Here is a 22,929-nt window from a genome sequence, read left to right as displayed (position 1 = left end):
ACTGCATCCAGAATTTGTACAGACTCCACTTTGATTCCTTCTGTGGCTTTACAGGAGGACAGACAAAGAGAACCAAGAGCATCCTGGCTTGGATAGGAAGTATCTAATTAGTCATTGCCGCACAAAACAGCCACATTTTATCAGTAAAAGCTGATAATAAAAGAATATTTGCAAATAGATGAGAGAACAATGCAAACGCTATCTTAGTCCCTCCAGCATCATAACAGTGTGCTTTCTATTACTGAAGCATGTCTTCTTTATTAAAGAAATATATTATACCCTGGACAGTGAAAAGAAAGGGAAATGAGGTGGTATTCTGAAATCAAATGTCAGATCTTTCCTTCCTCTAAGTTTGCAGATGATTATAAAAAGCTTAGCTGGAAGCCAATTCTTATATCCGGATATACACCAAAACATTCTTATAGACTTAATACTTGAACTACACACATTTCTATGATAGATACCTATTTCTATGGTAGCAACAAATACAGTGACCAGAAAGAAATAGTTCTAAACAATAGCTAAAGATACTTATGAATGTTCTCTAGATCACATCTGCATTGCTAAGCAAGCAGCTATAGAACTTGATTCCCAAAATGTCTTTGCTCAAAGGATACTAGTAAAGGACACTTTCTTTACTTTTTTCCTCAGTGTTCTTCACACTTGGAAATAGAAGAAAATCTAAAACAAATACAACACACCTGACTTAACTGTTACCTAAAGTGACTCAAAGCTTTCACTGTTATTTCTTTTTCCTTAGTAATGTGAATTTAATCACAGTAAAGTGTTCTGGATTAATTCTTCATGAGCTCTATTTCTGTCATTCTTCTGCTGAGACATGACAGCATTTCATGGTTAAAAAAATTAATCCTCATTATTATCTCCTGACACACTTTAATTAAAGAAAAAATAGAAGTACACACATGCTATAACTAGAACATTACAGGGTAAAATAACGTAGGAGATTCTCTCAGAAAAATACCTTATGTGAATTAAATTATTTTCCTAGTTACCTTCACAGAAGTGAGAGAAACGGTTCCCACCTGGTGTTAGTTTAAAGCCACTGACCCAACACATGTCAATGAGAAATTTCCCTTTACTCTAGGTGAAGAAATTAAAAAACGTCCTTTGATCTCCTTGAATTTTCTGGTCTACATATTCAAAATTAATCATTGCAGCCCAAATTTCAAACAAAAATTCAGTGGAACAAAAAGACAGTTTAGAGATAATTACAAGACACTTGAGGCTTTTAACCATAGGTTGTCTTACATAGTCACAAATTAAATGTTAATAAATTTACTTTTCAAAAAAGAATGATAAAAAATGTGTGAATATAAGAAATCAAAAAAAAAAAATCAATATCACGCACTATTTTTAAGAAACAGCTTCTAAAAAAATTTTCAGTTCAGTACATAAGTATTATCTTTTTGTATTTAAAACTGATGCATATCACAGGAACAAGATGAAAGACAAAGGACATAGGTTACAATATGTGAGAAATTCTGACTGAACATAAGGATGAAGATTTTCTCCATGAGGGCAGTGAAACACAAAGACAGGTAGCCCAGAGAGGTTGTGGAGCTTCCATTCTTGGAAATACTCAAAACTCAACTTGTCAAGACCTTAGGAAACCTGATGTAATTTGACATGCTGTCAACTGGAGGTGGTTCTGTGGAGGTTTCCTCCAACCTGTGTCATTCTGTGATTTACATATGAACTTGTAGGTATAGCTTATAAAGAAACTGAACACCCACATGCTTTGAAATGTTCGGATGGAATTTTAGGGAGGTAGTTCAGAACAGAAGGTTTTAAAAATAAAAGTTCATGAATTCTCATATTTTCTGCCATCTTTCAACTACCGTAGCATAAAAATTACTCCACATCAACAGTCTGATATATTTTTTGAATGATATTTTCCATTACATATTCATCTATACTTAATTAATGATAAATTGTTGGGTGGGGAGTTTCTTTTAAAAAAAGAAAAAAAAAAAAAGTGAGGTGCCATTTGCTCAAAAATATTTAAGAGGGATTTTCATTTTAGCAAGAAAACTGAAGTTTTTAATTTTGGGTGATTCAAAATTAATAGAAGTGAAAGGCTTGTAAAAAGGGACTCCACACTTGAAATATTATTCAGGGAAGTGATTTCCTGAGCTGTCTTCTGATCCCTTCTGATCTCTGAGGAGCCAGCCTTCACCTGACCCTTCACCCTCAATACCCAGTACTTCAGACTCCACATCCTCTCCCTGTTGAGCCATATCCTTCCCCAGAAAAAACATCATGAAGGTTTGGATGGTTGATGATGACAATTCCCATAAAACATCTACAGACTACCCTACTGTTCACCCCCTATCAAAGGGGGATATTGTCATCATGCAATTTAGACTGAAAATGTCTCTTCCTGTCTGCAGGGAGCAGCACAGCACAGCCTAACCTCACAGCTTGTAGGCATTGCTGGAGTTGCCACGAATATCTTTGAAGCTGGGGGAGGGATGAATTGCTATCCTACCTGAAGAACAAGTAAGGAAACAGCCCACAGCTTTAGGAGCAGCAGATCCAACGTTACCAGCGATTGTTTCAATGCTGAGAGCAAAATAGAGTTTTTGACAGAAATGCATTTTTAACAATTAGTTCTCATCAGTGTGTAAAGGTTCATGAAAGCATTGAAAGTCAGAGCAGGTAGCCCAGCCAGTGTTGACTTGTGGAAGAGCTCCATCCACTGCACACAACTCTCTTCTCGTGGCTTCCAAAACTCAGGTTAACCTGAGCTGCCAGAGCTGGAACTGGCATTCAGGACCCTACTTCTCCACTCACCTGACCTTCTCTGCAACTGCCCTAGCCTGAATTAATTTCCTTGATGATATATTGGATGACACCCAGTATTCCCAGTCCTACTTGCTCATGGACAGCAGGGTTAGCACCTCCCTGACTCATCTGCAATACATCACAGTAGGATCATATTTCGCCTAGTACATCTGCAAAAGGGTGGCATATTAGACTGATAAATATCCAGCTCTTCTTCTCTTTGTCCCATTCCCCAGTAAAGTCTCAGCTGGTAAAATAAATCCTAGTCTCCTAGTCCATGATCTTGTCCTATTCAGTATTGAATATAATCCTACTTCTACTACCCCAAAATTCAAGATAGTCATTGTAATATTCTTATACTCCATGATATTGACAGTGTCTCCCAGGTTAATATCAATTGAAAATATGATTGACACAATTTGATTTCTTGTGCCAAGTCATTAAAGACAAAATAAAAAAATAGTCTCAAATCTGATCCTTGAAGATTTCCAGCTGCATTCTCCCTTGGCATATATGTATTTCATCCATTTCATGTAGAACTTTAGTTTGAGAACTTTGTTCTTGTAACTCCCATCTTCTCCAATTTAACTCACATAATCTCAGGTGATTTACTGAACACCACATAGTTGAGGTGCACCACATTTCTTTTATCAAGACAATCAGTTATCAAAGAAAAATATGAAGTGACATGACCCACATTCCCTGTCCAGATTCCCTTTTATGCTTTAGCCACAGCTAGGAGCCATCTGCCAAGTGCAAAAGCATCATTTGCTCAGATTCTCACATTAGTCTTGGCCTTGAGCAGAGCCCCCCATACTGCTGTGGCAGAGCTCAGGCGTCTACATCCCTCCAAGCAGCTCCACTTTCAGTGAGGACACTGGGTGCTTGAAATGAGGCACACGCTTAAGCGAATTATTGACCATGGCAGCACCAGTGCACATCAACATACATCTCCTGCAGTGGTTCTGCAGATTTGTAGTGGGTTTACGTGGCAAGGTTTTGGTAGCAGGGAGCCATAGGGGTGGTTTCTGTGAGAAAGATCTAGAAGCTGCCCCATGTTTGGGAAGGGCCCCATTGTTTTCCAGATCCGAGCCAATAAGCGATGTTGTTTTGCGCCTCTGTGAGAGCATATTTAAGACAGGGAAAAAACGCTGCGCCACACAGCAGCCGGGAGAGTCAAGGGAGTGGGAGAACAGCCTTGCACCAAGGTCAGTGTAGAAGGAGGGGGAGAGGTGCTCCAGGTGCCGGAGCAGAAGTCCCCTGCGGCCTGTGGTGAGGACCATGGTGAAGCAGGATGTCCCCCTGCAGCCCATGGAGTACCACGGTGGAGCAGGGTTCCACGCTGCAGCCCGTGGAGGAGACCACGGTGGAGCAGGTGGCCCTGCACCGACGGAGGCTGCCGCCTGTGGAAGACCCCTGCCGGAGCAGATTCCGGGCCGGACCTGTAGCCCGTGGAGAGGAGACCACGCAGGAGCAGGTGATCTGGCAGGAGCTGCAGCCCGTAGGGGAGCCAGGTTGGAGCAGTTTTCTCCTGAGGGATGGACCACATGGTACGGACCCATATCTGGAGCAGTTCTGGAAGAGCTGCTGCCTGTGGGAAGCCCACACCGGATCAGTTCATCAAGGACTGCATCCCGTGGGTGGGACCCCACAGCACAGGGGACGAGAGTGACCGAGAAGGAGCGGCAGAGAAGAAGTGCTGTAGACTGACCATAACCCCCATTCCCCGTTCCCCTGCGCCGCTCGGGGGGAGGAGGTGGAAAAGGGTGGATGGGGGGGGAAGGTGCTTTTGTTTTTTTTTTCCTTTGTTTTCTCACTTCTCTCGCTTGTTAGTTGTAGGCAATAAATCTTACTATCTCCTTATGCCGAGTCTGTTTTGCCCGTTACAATAATTATTGCGTGATTTTCTCGTCCTTATCTCAATCCTTGAGCCCTTTTCACATATTTTCTCCCCATTCCTCTTTGAGGAGGGGGAGTGAGAGAGCGGCTGTGGTGGAGCTCGGCTGCCCACTCGAGCGGAACCACGACAAGATTAAAACAACTGAAGATCTGCATGTTGATTTCAGTTCCGTGATAAACTTAATCCCACATCTGACTTCGCACACAGAAGTCAGTTTGCACACTTGCTGTCACACAGCAGCTGAGCTACTCAACAGATCTCTGTGATTCTGGTCCTTGGCCTCTCTGCTAGGATTTTTAGTCATGGTTGGTTTACAGGTGGATACCCCGCTACTGCAGAAAAGTGTGGTAGGTCAGCGATACTGCCCCCCTCTGGAAGCAATTGAATTGAAATTAGGTACTATTTGGGATGAGCGACCTTGATACAGCAAACACTAGCCACCTTGGCCATAAAAGTCATTTGCTGTAGCTTGCAGAAACTTCAGTGCTTCATAATGTTCATAGCTCTCATAATGCCTAAAAATGCCTCACAGTGATGCCTTGGCAATATTTGCAGCTGGAAAGGAATCGGCTTTCAATCATATTTTGGCTGACAGTATTGACACAGATTGCTAACCAGAGTGGTGACTAAATCTGACTGAAAGATGTCTGCCTGAAAAAAGAAACCAACATGCCTTGAGCTGTGTTTTAAACTTGTGTGTATTCCTTCACTTCTTATGTAAGCAATCCATCTATAATGGCAGATCACTGTCTTGCAAGGGAAAGGTTTCAGTGGAATCGTCTAAAACCGACAGTGTCTTTCTTAACACTTGCAAACACAATCCCAAATGTCTGGGGGGTATCTCAAATACATATTTTGTTACAAGCAGTCAGGCTTAAATCTTGGGCTCATCACTAGAACTAGGTGGTGTAACCATAGTGATTTTCCTTCAGTTTCTAGACTTTGGCTTGCCCTGAGAAGGAAAAGGTTTGGGGAGAGATTTAAACAATTCATGCAATATTGACCTACACTGATGATGTTGCAAAGGAACAAGGATATTTATGACAAACAATCTTTGCACACAGAACTTGAGGAAGTAAGGAATACAGTTAAAAACTGACCAAGATTAAATAATAGAAATGGTTCCTGAAAATAAAATAAAATAAAATAAAATAAAATAAAATAAAATAAAATAAAATAAAATAAAATAAAATAAAATAAAATAAAATAAAATAAAATAAAATAAAATAAAATAAAATAAAATAAAATAAAATAAAATAAAATAAAATAAAATAAAATAAAATAAAATAAAATAAAATAAAATAAAATAAAATAAAATAAAATAAAGATAAATAGAAAGAGAAATCATTGTTCCCACACAGAACACTAATCGTAGTGAGCTCTTCCCAAATCTCAGGATGGTGATATAGGACATGATATCAAAAAAAAAAAAAAAAAAAGTGCTGGGTTGGAATTACATTTTCTGAGTTGCTCCCTGAGACAAGACATAAGTCAGAAGTGTTATGTATGTCTCAAAACTGCAGCAGCTGTCACTGAAGCTGGCAATTTACAGCATTTCTCTAAGCCTATAGGATTTCATTTTACTACAGCCAAAGCCAATTTATTCTCCTATCCTGCCCCCTACACGTTCTAAGTAAGATTTTATATGTTAAATTAACTGTCAGAGTTTTTGCAGAAGCTACAGAGCTCTTTCTCATCTGATGCTATTTCACTGCTTGATGCACAGACATCTGTTTACCTATTTTAACAGGTCTGCAATCCAGGAGATATCCATGAGTTAACATTCATACAGCTGTCTTAGAACACGGCTCTTGTGCTACCCAAGACAAGAGGTCCTCTATAGTCCTGTATAGTAATGACCAGCATCAGATAATATGTGAAAAAATATAAGAAGGGGAATCACCTCCCCATAGCTTTATGGGTCAGACTTGAAATAATAGGGAAGTTATTGTACCCTGAACCATGCTAATTTATATTCCTCTCAAGACTTATTTATGACACATTTTCCTCAGCCTGTTTTAAAGACTGCAAATTAGGTGTCAGATTCACTTCTATCATTAAAAATAGCAAACTGAAAAGCATACTAGGAAAGTAATTGATTTCACTCATTTTAAATTATGAAGAATTAAGGGAGAAGATTTCTCCTTGAAAGCAGTAGTGAGTGCTCGAGTGAGATTTGCTGCTGGCTTTGTGCTCTAGAGCTCAGAGAGGTAGGGGAAAAGGCAGGACTGTCCTTTTCTAATGATAACTCAGAATGTTAGAGCAAGTTCATCCAAGTCCCAAAGTCACTACCTGATTTTCTATCCTGCCCCAAAGAAATTGCATGTGGCAAGTCTACTGTAGGACATTTTGGAAAGCCAAGCTAGTAAAAGGAATGAAATACTAGGATGAGACTTAGCAAAGAGAGGCAGAATTGTCCCTAGCTGTTTCCTAAACACCATTCTCCACTCTATTTATTAGCTCTACAATTACTGTTTGTAAAGAGTCAATCTCCAGGAAACAGATGTTCATATTAACCTGCAATACCTAGAGACATTGTAATCAGCTGAAAGCAAGCAGGAAAACATACTATTTAGTAGTTTGGTAAATTTATTACTGTACTCTAACAGGTACCAAAGCCATTTGTGCTATAAATAAATGACAAACTAACCATCTAAAAAAAAAAAAAAAAAAAATCAATCTGGAAAGTCCTGCAACTAGCTACTGTGTTTATCTCTAAGCCTTTCAGCAAACACTGATGTAAATCCATTAATTCTCCAATCAAGCTTTATGTGATCTTGTAAGGCAAATAAGAGGTGATATATATGGAAAAGGTTCACTCCACTAAGGCCATATTTGACTGCACCTGTAACCTTAACAGAAGCGATTTGCCATGTTCCTTCATAGCTTTTGTTACTGCATGACAGGGTTCTGTGTCCTACTTTGTGATGGAGCATTAGTTACCTAGCCACCTGAAAAGGCCCTTATCTCCATCTAGAAGTCACCATGGATGGCCATTTTATTCCAGTGAAGAATCAGAAATTGGAGAGTTGCCACCAGAACCACAAGGAAGAACCTCCCCACCGTCTCCATCACTGCTCACGTCATGAACAGCATCATAACTTGGTCACCATCTCAGCCATAAGGAAAAATTGACAAAGAGCTTGTTTCCTGTCCTAGCTTCACTTTCTTACCAGCATCTCCTTCTTGCCACAAATCAGCTTTACAGATGCAAAAGAAGAGCTACACCTCTCCCGTATTTTGCTTCTCTGCCAGGATGTTTTGCCATTGGTTTTCCATTTACGTCCACAAATAACCCATTTGTCTTCAGAAAAGTCAAGCCTTATGAACCTCCACATTTTATATGCCTCTGACTCCAATGCTTTTGATCAGCCCTGTAATAACTTAAGCAAATCCTACCAAACGCTGCAGTTGGGAGAACATTACATTTTAGCTTTAAACAACAGTGGCACAGACCTACTCTTCACATAGCTTGGCCAGCTGCATGAAGAACATTTCTGGCTGAATATAAATGGGTTTTAACAGAAAAAGTATCTTTCTACTCAGTGGAGGCATTAAGCAAAGAAAACAGAAAAATAGTCATATTTGTAGAAGAAGGAATAAAAACAGGCACAATTTGAAGTTCTTGTTTCACTCCTGAAAACACACTGAATTTCCATTCCTGTATGGGATGGAAATTGTCTAATTTGCAAAGCAGTAAAAACTTACCAGGAGCAAGCAGCTGTTTGCTTGTTTTTAAATGAAAGAAATTCATGAGGGCTTTTAGTTGACATGGAGAAGGCACTGCAATGACTCCAGAATTAAAAAACCCAGAAGTAAACGTTGCCTGGCCAACAAACCATGGATTTAGGAACCCTCAGCGCTCAGCAGATTCTCTGGGCTGTATCATGTCAATAACAATAAATTAAGGACAGACCAAATCTGCATCTTATGTGTCAGTGATCAACACATATGGGTCACCATGAGAAGTTTGATCTTAACCATTCATACCACGTCACTGCTGTCCGTAAAAAGCTCTAAAGGGAGTAAAGCTGTGTGCAAAAACACTGCTATATGTACTGCTGCTGCCATGTCAGGATGGACCAAGAAAACTAACATTTCAGTAGAATAACAATAATAATAATTATTATAGTAATAATAATGTCTCTCAGAAATGTTTCCAGTCTGCCCTTTTCAAAATCACCATGCAGGATAAGCTTCAGAGCAAAGCCTCAACATTCAGCAACCATCTCTAGCAAGTAAGGAAAAGCTGAAGATCCTGCCTGTCTTTTCTTTGGCAAACAGTTCAGATATTAATTTTTCTTTAATTTATTTTTTTTTAAATACACACAAGATTTTTTTCTGATGATAATGAAGAAACAAATGCCAGATGATACCGACCAGTTTAACAAACAAACGTAATCAATGCAAGATAACAGATAGGTCACCAGATGCCAGGTCTCAGACTTTGGGTGCCACAATCATTCAGCAAGTGTCAGCACAGCCCTGGCAGCAGATCACAGAATCACAGAATTGTCTAGGTTGGAAGAGACCTCAAGATCATCAAGTTCAACCTCTGACCTAACACTAACAAGTCCTCCATTAAACCATATCGCTAAGTTCAACATCTAAACATCTTTTAAAAACCTCCAGGAATGGTGACTCAACTGCTTCCCTGGGCAGCCCATTCCAATGCCTCACAACCCTCACAGTAAAGCAGTTCTTCCTGATAGCCAACCTAAAACACCCCTGGTGCCACTTTAGCCTGTTCCCCCTCATCCTGTCACCAGGTACATGGGAGAACAGACCAACCCCCACCTCTCTGCAGCCTCCTTTAATGTACTTATAAAGAGCGATAAGGTTGCCCCTGAGCCTCCTCTTCTCCAGGCTGAACAAGCCCAGCTCCCTCAGCCACTCCTCATAGGACTTGTTCTCCAGGCCCCTCACCAGCTTCGTCGCCCTTCTCTGGACTCGCTCAAGCACCTCCATGTCCTTCTTGTAGCGAGGGGCCCAAAACTGAACACAGTACTTGAGGTGTAGCCTCACCAGAGCCAGGGACAGGGGTACAACCACTTCCCTAGACGTGCTGGCCACATTGCTTCAAGCCAGGATGCTGTTGGCCTTCTTGGCCACCTGAGCACACTGCTGGCTCATATTCAGCCGACTATCCACTGATACTCCCAGGTCCTTCTCCGCCTGGCAGCTTTCCAACCACTCATCTCCCAGCCTGTAGCTCCGCTTGGGGTTATTGCACCCCAGGTGCAGGACCCGACACTTGGCCTTGTTGAGCTTCATACAATTGACCTCAGCCCATCTGTCCAGCCTATCCAGATCCTCCTGCAGAGCCTTCCTACCCTCAAGCAGATCTACATACGCACCCAACTTGATGTCATCTGCAAACTTACTGAGGGTGCACTCAATCCCCTCATCCAGATCATCGATAAAGATATTAAAGAGGACAGGCCCCAGTACTGAGCCCTGGGGAACACCACTGGTGACTCGCCTCCAACTGGATTTGACTCCATTCACCATGACTCTTTGGGCCCGGCTATCCAGCCAGTTTCTAACCCAACGAAGCGTGCACCAGTCCAAGCCACAAGCAGACAGTTTCTTGAGGAGAATGCTGTGGGAAACGGTGTCAAAAGCCTTGCTGAAGTCAAGGTAGACCACATCCACAGCCTTTCCCTCATCCACCCAGCGCGTCACTTTGTCATAGAAGGAGATCAGGTTCGTCAAGCAGGACCTGCCTTTCATAAACCCATGCTGACTGGGCCTGATCACCTGGTTGCCCTGTAAGTACCGCGTGATGACACTCAAGATAATCTGCTCTATGAGTTTCCCTGGCACTGAGGTCAAACTGACAGGCCTATAGTTTCCTGGGTCTGCCCTCCGGCCCTTCTTGTAGATGGGTGTCAGATTTGAGCTTCTTCCATCACTCTGGCCTGGATGCTGTATAAGGCTCTACAGAGCTAACATGACTGGCCTCTGATGTATCTCCAAGCATGGCCCCAAACTGCAGACTTGTCCTGGTTACTCCTGGTCTCCTATGACTAACAATCAAAAACTTCAATGATATTTGCCTTCAGCTGAGAACAGCAAGCATGCTCTAAAAACTTTCACAAGTCCCTATATTTTCCTTGCCTCTTTTTTGAGGCTTTAAAACTGCTCTAGGCTATAGCTTCACCGCCACTCTGAGCTGCTTTGCGTTCTCCCTTTACTGCAAGCTGCCTTTTCCTGCCTTATCATCAGTATTTGGGTAGCCCTTGTGGTGGTAGGATCAAGGAACTTATTTACATTAAAAAAAAAAAAAATCAACAAACAAACAAAAAAAACATAGTATTGACAAAGTTCATTTTTAAACTGGAAAAATTTTTCCTTCTTCCTTACTAGCTATTTTTTAAACTGGAACAATTTTCCCTGCTTCCTAACTACCTATTCCAATGTGTGCTGACCCACAGGAAAGGATGAGAATAGTGGTCATCTTGGACTTGACTGAAGTGAAACCCTTCTGAGGCTTCATTATCAGAGAGAGATTTTTCACCTTAAGCTGATTAAGCTGATTCTTTAATTAAAGAAAATGGATTTTTGGTCTTGCTTTATCTTTAATCTTGTTTGCAGGAAAACACTTTCCTAGGTTTTTGGTATATTGGAGCCAACTTTCTGCATGAAGCTACTCAGTTTTCCAAATAAGTACCTTTCGTATGTTCTCCCTAGTTACTTATTTTTCAGAAAAGAGACACTGTGCTTCCGTATCTTAGTCAATATTCAGGGGTACTCACATGCCTTCAAACTAACTGATGAGTTATTATTGGTCTTGCTTGTTTTTCTCTCTCCTGAAATGCCTACACATACTATAAAATGTTTTGAAAAGTGGATTCCTATGAAGCTGGCAATGACACTGGATTTGTAGGGTTTTAATCAGATTAATCACATTAAATTGGCCAACTCAATTAGTTATCCAATTGGTTATGCTATTAGTAAGATAAAAATAAAACAAGGTCCTTTATTAACACTCTAAAAATATCCTGGATTCTGTTCTGAGGATTTAGTGTTGATGCATTCATCTAATGGCAAACTGAGTCCCTGCAAAAGCCAAAAGCAAGTTTTCCACAGAAAATTTGCATCAGTGTTATAAACTCATCAACTACGATGTTAGATCATCGTGTAAGTAGCTTAACATTTGAATTATTCAGCTCATGAGAAATCACAGGGGGAAGATTTTTTCTCAAGCTGCCTTTTGTAGAAACATCCTGGATGCAAGCCTTCACAGCACGCTTGGTTTGCAGTGACCACAAGACGACAGATTCAGGATCTGGAGGACAGCCGGAAAAGTGAGCAGCAGAGTTAAAACTCTGAACTTCAGGACGGTAAAATTTGGCTTGTATGGGTAATTGCTAGGTAAAATTCCCCAGCAAGCTGTCATAAAGTGAAAAGGATTTTTAAAGAAAAAAATTCTGAAATCCAGGAACAATCCATCCTATCATGCACGGAGACCAGGAATTTCAGCAGAAGGCCTATTTGCCTAAGACAGATACTTCTTGATGTACTGTAACACAGATGGGAGCATACGAGAGGTGGAAGCAAGGCAACAAAACTGGCAAGAAAAGCAACAATAAAGTTTTTGTGGATGAACAGGCTACGTGGATTTGGATGAACAGCAAGGAGGGGGAGTTTTGCTTGATGTGAGAGAGCAGAGCTCTATGCACAGAGAGCAGCTGCACGTAGTTTTGCCTTGGGATGGATCAGACATCAGTCAAGAGTTTGTGAATCAAGATTAATAGGCAGACACACGTGGGTGTTGTTGTAGTTAGTATCTTCTATAGACTTCCTGATCAGAAGGATGATGATGAGGTCTTCTTCCAAAAGCTGGAAGAAGCCTTGTGTTCACAGGCCCTGGTTCTCATGAAAGACTTTAACCACCCTGATACTTGCTAAAATAATGATACTGCAGGGCTCAGGTGCTCCAGAAAATTTCTTAAATTCATTGACAACAGCTTCCTGGCACTAGTAATTAAGAAGCCAACAGGGGAAGGTGCTTTGCTGGACCTGATAGTTAGAAACAAGGGAGAACTGGTCCAAGACATGAAAGTCAGAGGCAGTCTTAAATGTAAAGACTGTGAAATGGTGGAGTTCAGGATCCCAAGATGAGGTAACAGGACAAAAATCAGGACCCAGACCTAGATTTCAGGGGGACAGACTTCAACCTCTTTAAAGATCTGCTTGGAAGAATCCCATAGGATATGGCTCTGGAGTAAAGAGTGGTCTAGGAGAGCTGGCTGATATCCAAAGATCAGCTTCTCCAAGTTCAAGAAAGATCCATCCTGGCAAGCAGAAATTCAAGAAAAAGCAGCAGGAGATCAACATGGATGATCATTTCTAATGAATTCAGACATAAAAGGAAAAGCACCAGAGGTAGAAGCAAGGGCAGGTGACCCAAGAGAAGTACAGAGTTGCTGTTCTGTCTTGCAGGCATAGGGTTGGAAAAGTCAAGGCTGACCTGGAGTTGAATCTGGCAAGGGATGTGAATGGTAACAAGAGATGGTTTTGCAAGTACATAAATAGAAAAAGAAAGATCAGGGAAAACATGGGCACATTGTTCTCTTGTGGGGTCATGTTCTCTTCAACTTTCTGTCCAGTGCTAATGAAATTAGTACACAATGTATTATGGCTTACACAGTAGTGTATAAGATAAAATTCAGCAACTTCCATCTGCTCCCAGACTAACAATAAGCTCAGCTTTGCCTGCAGCACTGTTCACTGACACCATGAGGAATTCTGAGCTCTTATTGCTGTGCCTTCCTCCATAGACTTGCAGTACACTTCCTAATAGGCTCATAGTTCACGCCTGCTGAGCTAACTGGAAATTACAAGAAAAACATCATGTGCTTCAGAAACAACTGTTGTCATCAAAAAGGGCTCCTTTCCAATTCTCTTTCTTATTGGTACCAAGGGAAGTGGTGTTTGTTTAATTCTACACTTTTCTGCAATGTTTTCACTTTACTGAAACTTGCATCTTTCCAGCAACATTTTCTTAGTTTGTTTTATTCCTCATAGCACATATCAAGTGGTAGACCCTCAGAGCTGATCTATGCCCACCTCTTTAAGAGTCATCCTTCCAGTCACTAAGGAGCCACCTTCAAGAAGTTCAACATTAGAACCTCAGAGGTACTGTTTCCTACCAAATACCCATCCTCACTCCTGTGTATTCATGTTTTCAGTCCAAGCTGGCTGAAATATGAAATATTTTGGAACATGAATTAAAGCTTGAAATTTCTTTACCTTGGAGTGCTTGCTCTGCAGAGAGGATGAAGACAACACTACTTGGGCAAAATGTCACAGTCCTCAAATATCACTCCACTGTTCCCTTTCATACCTGCATATGAACAGAGACAATGTTCTTCATCCAGAGGGTGGTCAGGCACTGGGACAGGGTCCCAAGGGAAGTGGTAATGGCACCAAGCCTGACAGAGTTCAAGAAGCATTTGGACAGTGCTCTCAGATGTATGGTATGATTTTGGGGTGCTCCTGCATGGAGCCAGGAGTTGGACTCACTGATCCTAGTAAGACCATTCCAGCTCAGGATATTCTATGATTCTGTGATCTGTTTTCTTCCCATACAACAAGCAGCATGTTCAGGCCTCCCAGGCTAGCAAAGCTCGAATAAGAGAGCAAAAGCAGAGGGTAATTAAATGGGAAACCAATCCCAAGTACAGAAGTACTAACTCTTCTTCACATAACACAGAGCAGAAAAGAGAAGATTTTAAGAGGGAGAATTTAGCCCCCTCTAAGTTAAATAATGGCAGATGAATGAAGCACAACTATCATAACAGCCCATTTAAATCTCAGAAGCAGCATGCACCAAAACACTGGAAAAAAAAATGCAACAAAATAGATGGTTTTATTTCAAGAACTGATAGATATTTTGCCTTTTGCTTTCCTTTTTTCACCAATGATTGAAGACATTGGACATGATTCTAATCCCATTGTATTTAAGGGGACTTCTGCCGTTGACTGCAAAGAGTAATATTGGATCCCAATACAGTAATGATAAGTGCCTTCATTTACAACATGCTACACTTATAATGAGTCTAATCTTGTTCCTGGCTGTGCTTTGAACAATAAAGGGAATCATCATTACAGCTATGCGGACTCCTGCCAGATCTCTGCTTCTTTCTGTAAGAAACAACTGTGATGCTACATACTTAATTTAATTGTGAGGTTATAAATGCCAACAAGGTTTATGACACACTTCTCTGGAGAATTACCAGCACTTCTGAAAAAGTACATGGCACTTCATTATCAACTAGAGCTACCAAATGGATCAAACAAAATAATAATACCTTACACAACTTTTTATCCTACAGAAATCTTGCATCTTCAAGTGATTTAAATTTTCTGACAGAAAATGTGATTTCTGCAAAAGTGAAGCTTGCTTTGAGAAAATTCTAATCCTGTTAAAAAATATAAAAAATAGTTTATCTTGCCAAAAGAGATATTTTTTTCCTATCATCTTGTAGACATCCTGTAGACAGTGGAGCTTCCTATCTTGTTTCCCTGATAGAAGTCTAGTTCACAAGAACTATATCCTCCTGTGAAACAAGATAGCACATTGAATAATTTGAGTACATACTTCCAAACTCCTTCCCCCTCCTCCCACTACCTTGGGCTGAAGAGAGGAATGAGACAACATATGCTGCATCAGTCTTCACTTAAAAACAAAGCCAGAAGGAGCACTAACCTATGCCCTTAGAAAAAAAAGGCAAATACAATCAATCACTACAACTCACTGGCCTCCTTGCTCGGCTGGACTGCAGGCTTAATAAAAACACATAGCTTCCCTGATGTTTTTAGAGAACAGAATAAGTAGAACATGAATAATGTTCTAAAATTAATAAAGAATTTGCTCCATAATTTGGGCAAAAATGTTTTCCACTAAATTTGTGCCCTGTATGCAATTGAGCACAAAGTATGTATTGGTAATTACACACAATTTACATTCCTTTGTCTTAAAATAGCTCTTTTGTAGGTTGAGGGCATGAATACTCACCTAGGTTTCCAAGATTCCAGGATGGACCAGAGGACAACTAACTGTTATTGAACAAACACTGATGCGCTAGCGTACAACACATGAATGAACATGCCTTTTCCAATTTGCAAGTACAGCACTTACAGTCTTAAACTCTACCTTTCCCTTCTCTGTATCCAGAAAACATGGAAGGTAATCTTCCCTAATTAATCATAGCTTGCAATCACTGCAGGATTTATGTACATTGGTATTCTACATTTCTGGCCTTTTTTCAGTCAATATTAGTATCCTGATCATCACTCCATATTTAATTTTAAATTGCAATTTCAGTTATGTTTGTCTTGATTAAGTTATACTGTATTTGAATTGCATTGCATCTCATTTTCTGTAGTGCTGCCACATACTTGATTATTGGATGCTTCTCAAGGATATGATTTAAATTTCAGTTTGTTTGGGTATACAGTGTGCATTCCACCAATATCAATGTACACTGTTATCTATGAAAAGTATGTAACATTGATGTGTTTCTCATATTTGTTTTGCTGCACAGTGACCTCATGAGCAAATTCACCTGGAGTTCTAACCTTTGACATTGAATTGAGCTAGAACAGTTATGGATTCACAGAATATCCTTCCATTTACTATTTTCTGCTAAGAATTATATTCGTAGTGTTAATTTTTTTATCTGGTAAGACTTTGGGGATGTGTTTTGATATTCACTATTTAAACATATAAAACAGTAATGGAACTTAGACTGAGACAACCTTGGGAAGAGGGAAAACATTTTAGATCATACTGCTGAACACTGCAAGTTAAAAGATCCCCTCTATTTTCTTCTTAAAACATGCATGCCTGCAGTCTGTTAAATATAGCAGACATTTATACTGGTCTTTTATTCTACTGGAGTCTGTAAATTAGCAAATAAGCAGGGTGAGACCAGCGTGTCCCTCAGGAAGTTAGATTATAGTACAGCAACATATTTCACATGTTCTGCTGTGCTGAACTAGTAAACCGCACAGTGAAAATTACCAACAAGTAGAAATTACCTAGCCATTTTAATGCATCTCTACTGGTTTCAGAGAGATGCAGAGGTTTATCAGGAAACTAAAAATCCATTACTACCCTTACATCATCTATACACATTGCACAATGAAATTGTTCAAATATACATGTATAGTGAACAAAGTAATAGAAATTTAAAAAAAGGAATTAGCATGGTGTGAAAGATCTTCAGCATATTATTTACTGGAACTACAAATTGCTTTTTTTAACCTCAAGTACATGAGGCATGAGTAGTCCATTCATTTTCTCTCATACAAGAAATTTATATTACCTAGGTGAAGAGTGAAGCTTGGTGCCAATGTTTATTTATGAGCCTAATTAAATTCAGATTAAGAAATAAATTTGCCATTTAGAGGAAAATATGTTAGTTTCTCTTATTCACGTTTTCACAGAATCTCTCTCTTACCCGAGACAAACATGTAAGCATGTGTCTTAACCTAGCACACCTCATTAAAATGCCTCACACAAGCCAACCTAATGAGAAATTTCTCTTGTTACTTACTGGTATTATGTTATGGAAATTAGCTCAGCAACTCATTCACTTGAAGTCTACTAATATTTTAATTTTAAAATGAATTCAAAGTGAAAACAAGAAAAACTTTTTATTGAGATATTTCTAATTATGTCTCCCCTATTTCTAAAGATGCTCAACAAAGTTCTGTTTTCACAGCTATTTCATTCCACTTTGGAGCTACAGGAAGGTTTCTTATCTTCCACTGTCCTACATGGAACCATTTCAACCCACCAAATTAACTCCTAGTTTAGTCCAGACTTGATAGTTGGTTTTGGTGCAAAATTGACCTGAGCTCATAATCCTGTAAGTTTTGAATGAAGCTCAGCTGAAATTTGGGAATCTTTTCTTAATCTTCCAAAGCTGACAAAGGGTAATGTAAGATAGTATTTCCAACTCGGTTACAGGGTAGCATATGGAATTTACTCCATGTAATCCAACCAGAAAAGTAATTACACACTCCAAATTCAGCAAGACCCCATCTAGTTGATGCCTCATGTCACTCATTACATTCTACATCTGAAATCAGTTTAGCTAAAATCAAAACATGTTTATTGATATTGCATAAACGTACCCATACTCATATGATATCTTGTGTTCTTGCTCTGAGAAGTTTTAAACCCCAAAAGGGAGATGCCAGAGCCATCCTGAAGTCCAGCAGGCATTGTCCTCTCACAGTTCATGTTACTGATACACAGACTGACTTACATACTACAATATACATCCATACACACTTGCTCTCATACCTTCCCAGTTCGATAAAGAAAAAAAAAAAAAAAGGAAAAAAAAAGAAAAAAAAAAAAAAGAAAAAAAAATGCACAATTACCAAGTAAACAAACAAACAAAAATCATCTAATTTTAACATATCAAAAAAAACAATGTTATCATTGGTGCTTATACATTTAGCACTAGGAAGAAGACTACACCCAAGGAAAATAGAACAGCATTTCACAGAATGGTTTGGCTTGGAAGGGACCTTAAAGACCATCTAGTTCCACCCTCTCTGACATGGGCAAGGGCATATCCTGGGTCAGCCCCATCCGACCTGGACTTTTTGAGGAAAATATGGACAGCTCAATTAGAATTACTGAAATATCATACATTTTCATTTTTTTCTTTTGTTATAGTAAGTAAAGTTATGCAGAAATATTCAGCACATTTCTAAAAAACAAAAACACAACACAGTTTTTAAACTAAATTATTCAAATGAACAGTTATCTGCAGAAACAGATTCTTTTCTTTCTTTATTTTTATTTTTATATTGGGCTCTTCTTTTTAAACTCAGGATTAGAAATTTCTAAATGCAAACATTAAACATAGTCTGATTTATTTTCACATCTAGACAGACGCTTGAGATCTTAGGAAGCTGTCATAAAAACTTAAAAAATTCTGCAGCCAACCACCAATTTAGATATGGAAGATTCAGATAGTATTCATATACCCTAGAGCTTGAAACTACAGAATCCTAAGCAAATTGTACAGGCTAGAAGGTGGTTAGTCATTAAATTCTCACCTCACCTCACATACATTACTGTAAAATATAACAAATTGTGATAATAGAAAAAATCCCAAGGTGAAGCTAGCCATATGTTTTGCTGGTATTTCACTCCTCACTGATCAAACAGGAGAAAGGTAAGGCTACATTCCCTAAAAATACATACGCACATATGTATTGCACTATTGTAGTTCAGATATACTTTTTTTCATTAAAATAACCATTACATAAAATTACATTACCATTAACTTTAAACTTGTATTTTTAAAATAAAAACTCACAGTGAATAGGTTTCTCACAAACACAGTATACAACGTATTTTCTTCATTAAAATACTGAATGAGTAACTCTCTTGGGTTCTGGAGAATGGAAAGAAAATACAACTCTTTCTGAGTTAAGAAACATGAAGATTCTTTTAAGATAAAGCTCAGGTTTTCTCTTCCCACTAACACTTGTTGGCATGCCACATATTTCTATAGTACAACACAGCTGTGGGGCACAGGTTTATTGTCTCTCCTGTAGTGTCATCAACAGTAGTATTCTGTGTAAAGCACAGCTGGATGAAATAAAATTTCTGAGACAGACTGTGATGCTAAAAATAGCAATTTATTTTCTACCACTAGCCATAGCCAAGAGACTTTTTTTTTTTTTTCCTGATCACATCCTTAAGATATCTTGTAGCCTATCTTGGCTATAATTCTCTCTGATTGATCTTTGAGATCCATCACACACAGAAAATCCTCAATTTTTAGCCTTTTTCTCCAGGGTGACATGACAGTTTTACAAAAGCAGCTTTTAGACATGGTGAAAATATAAAGGAAAGCAGGAAGGGAAGAAAAAGGTAATTATGTGTAATTGGAATTCGTATTCCATCTGTGCTGCAGACTGAATTTTCTCTGCTGAATTAGACAGAAGACAGAGGGTACCAAGCAAAGAGCTGAGCATTGAGAATTTAACTTGTATCACACACTTATGAAACCTTTTCTATGTAAAATTGGTTGAAATAGGGCAGGATAAATAAAAAAAAAAAAAAGATACAACATATGAAAACTGCATGAGAATATTGATTATTTTTTTCTCATCCAGCTCACATCTGGTGTCAGTGTATCTCTACAAGGAAGGAAAGGCAAGGATTTAACTTCTCTTTAAGTGCTTGCTTCTAACCCAAAGCTATCCAAATTGGACATTACATTTGTTGCAGGAAGAACGGCCGAAAGCACAACAAACACCAGTATGGTCAAATCATGCTCCATTTATTACCCGAATAGCCTGACTTTTATAGTGAACTTAACAGGGGCGGATAGTGTCTCACACAAGATTATTGGTCAAAAGCACTCAGACAAACAACTACAAGAAAACAACCCCACCTGCAAGAAAACAACCCCCTTGTGATTAGCAGTCACGTAGACCTTGTCCTTGAAGCCAACCACTGGCAACAATATTTTTTCTAAATTCCTCAATTGGGCGATGTGGGAACACTGTCATGGGAACTTCTCATAGTCATCCTGGTAGCTTGCTTTGCTCAGCTGCAGCAAGCCAAGGGATCTTTGCGGTTTCAAAAATCCCTCAACATACATTCTCAAAAATTTGCTTCCTCAGGGTTCATATTTCTCCATGCTTTTTCCACCATTTAAATTACAAATCACATATTCAGCAGAGTGCAGTGCATGCCTTAGCACATTACTCCTGTCACATAAACCTGTCATTGCAAAAGCCCCTTCAGCAACAGCTGGCAGGGCAGCATCAACACATGCACTGCCTTCATTACACTTAAATTTCAGGAAGAAACACAAAAGGCGACAAAAGAGTTTGTTGTTCTTTTTTATTATCATTATTGTTGTTGTTATTGTTTTTAAACCATGTTGTTGTAGAAGTGACAATGGATACAGTTATCCTTTTCCTCAACCACTGAAGATCAAATCTTTGAAATAGAAAGTGAAATTGAGTGGTGACTTAAATTCATACCACACTTGGCTAATGATTGGTAACTCATCAGCAGCTGAGAAGCCAAATAGTCCACCCATCCAGGTATTTCTGCAGCAGTGACAGTTACCCATGACAAAAGTTTTGACCTCTTTGATTCCCCATCTGGAAGGTGGCTGTGGAGTCAAGGGTGGGTTGAAGCCTTTCCACCTCAAGTTTCTACACATTCAGCCAAGCATACATGGTCAGAGTCCAGCCAGACTCCTTCACAGATTAAATTAATCTGAGGCAAAGTTAGAAATAAACACTTGCTCTGTCCCCAAGGAACTTTGTGCTTAATCAGTGTGCTGTGAAAAGGAAAACTAGCTGTTCTGACCTCCTCCTACCTGCTCCTAGTTATGTGGTCAAGACTTACACCTTCTGCATACCACTTCTTGGGTCTGCCATGGGTAACCTTGCAGACCTGAAGAGGTCACATGTAGGAGATGCTTAAAAATTGATTCTCAGAACTGATGTAAATTACATAATGTATAGGACTGCTGATCAAGTCATGGAGTGTCCTCTATACAGGGCAACTACTGCAGGCCCAGGGAAAGCAATATTTCTATTAATATTGACTTATTTTACTAGTGATCAGCCTATAGTTTATAGCTCTGCTAGCTGCAACATTTCAGGCAGAAAGTCTTTTAGAAAGGTAACAACAGTGCTTTGATTTTCATGGTAGTGGTACATCTTAAGAAGCCAGTGAAGATGAAGAGAGGAAATCACAGACAGCTTTTATGCTCTCTATTTCTTCCAAAATTACAGTACAGGCTAGGGTTTGTAAGGATGACAGAGGTGAGGCCTTCTCTCACATAAAAGAAAATCTTACCCAGCATCTGTAATGTTACTGCTCTTTTATTGCTAAATGCATGACAAAATGACCTGCCACTTGAAAACGGGGGTAGGAGAGAAGAGAAGGAAGATCAAACCAGCAGTCTACATACTGCTGTTTCAGACATTGTTTAAGAAATCCATCAGACATAAAGTATGTGGGCTTTTCCACATTAAAAACTTGAGTACCTTTAAAACGACTAAATGCACAAAGTGAAAGACTTGAGGGAGTAAGTCAGACCAGAAGTCTTTTACAACAGTTTCTTTCCTGACCAAGTGCAAAGCTGAAGGACTTTGTAAATGGTACTTCCCCAAAGCTACAGTGTAATAGTCAGGCAATGTTCATTTTCTGTGCAGTAATATTTGATTGCCAAGGCCAGAAAGCATCTGGGCTCAAGTGAGATATGCCCAGCTACCAAAGGTCATTACACTTGGCAACTGCAGCACTCTCAACATGAGAAATTGTTCATTATACTTTCTGCAGTCATTTTTGCTCTATCTCAGATGGTCTAGGGACTGCTAGCCTTTCTGGATTGTGGGAGGAATTTTTCACGATGAAGACAGCAAATATCAAAAGGTGTTTTCAATGGTGTTCAAGGCTGTTTGACTGAGGTCAACAAAACCCTGCTTTTTTCATGTTAAAGAAAACCTATCAAAAGATGGCAAGCGTGGTCTGTAGACCAGAGACCCTTTAACCTATAGACTGGAGACCCAAACATACCATGCATTCCCTCTGGCACAAGAGGTTTTTTAAGCCCATGGCCAGGGGCGTTGTGGTGGGTGGTCACTGACACTGGGGAGTAGTGTGAAGTTCTACATTAACACAAACAAGCCAAGACTCACAGATATTGACAACATTGCAATGAACCTTAAACTTCCTGGTGCTTTTTTGATATTCTGCTACTGAACAGAAAGTTATTTAAAACTAAATTTATGTTAAGTTATTCAGTATGCAAAATACAAAAAGCCTTTCTCATTTATTCTGTAGGATTACACCCTTACCATGTACTTCCAGCAGTCCTGGAGGGATAAAAGGCTTTCTTATTCTGGAATACCTCTGAACCTAACACTGGACAACAGAGTGGCTGACCAGCTCTGGGTGCCTGACACATATTTCCTAAATGACAAGAAGTCATTTGTCCATGGAGTGACAGTGAAAAACCGAATGATTCGGCTCCATCCAGATGGGACAGTCCTTTACGGTCTACGGTATGTTGTCATTTTTTTGGTTTTGTTTTTGCTTGTTGTTTATTTGCTTGTTTTAAATCAGACATATGGCTAGTGGTTGGTAAGTACAGGTATTACCAATGCTCTCCTTTTTCTTGGTTTCTCACTGCGGCTTTAAAAGTCAGCAA

At 39.5% G+C, this 22,929-nt stretch overlaps 1 protein-coding gene across 2 annotated transcripts in view; it reads left to right on the top strand.

The window, feature by feature from the left end:
- GABRB1 (gamma-aminobutyric acid type A receptor subunit beta1) overlaps positions 1 to 22,929 on the top strand; it is a 127,069-nt gene that overhangs the window by 44,622 nt on the left and 59,518 nt on the right. For both annotated transcript variants that reach the window (XM_032186739.1, XM_032186738.1), the window contains exon 3: positions 22,563 to 22,783. In XM_032186739.1, the coding sequence (XP_032042630.1) occupies positions 22,563 to 22,783 (221 nt within the window). The remainder of the gene's footprint in view (positions 1 to 22,562; positions 22,784 to 22,929) is intronic.

The sequence above is a fragment of the Aythya fuligula genome, chromosome 4 (assembly GCF_009819795.1).
Source record: "Aythya fuligula isolate bAytFul2 chromosome 4, bAytFul2.pri, whole genome shotgun sequence".
Taxonomy (NCBI): Eukaryota; Metazoa; Chordata; class Aves; order Anseriformes; family Anatidae; genus Aythya; species Aythya fuligula.
Note: the sequence above shows the minus strand (reverse complement) of the source record. Positions and strands in the feature narration are given on the sequence as shown.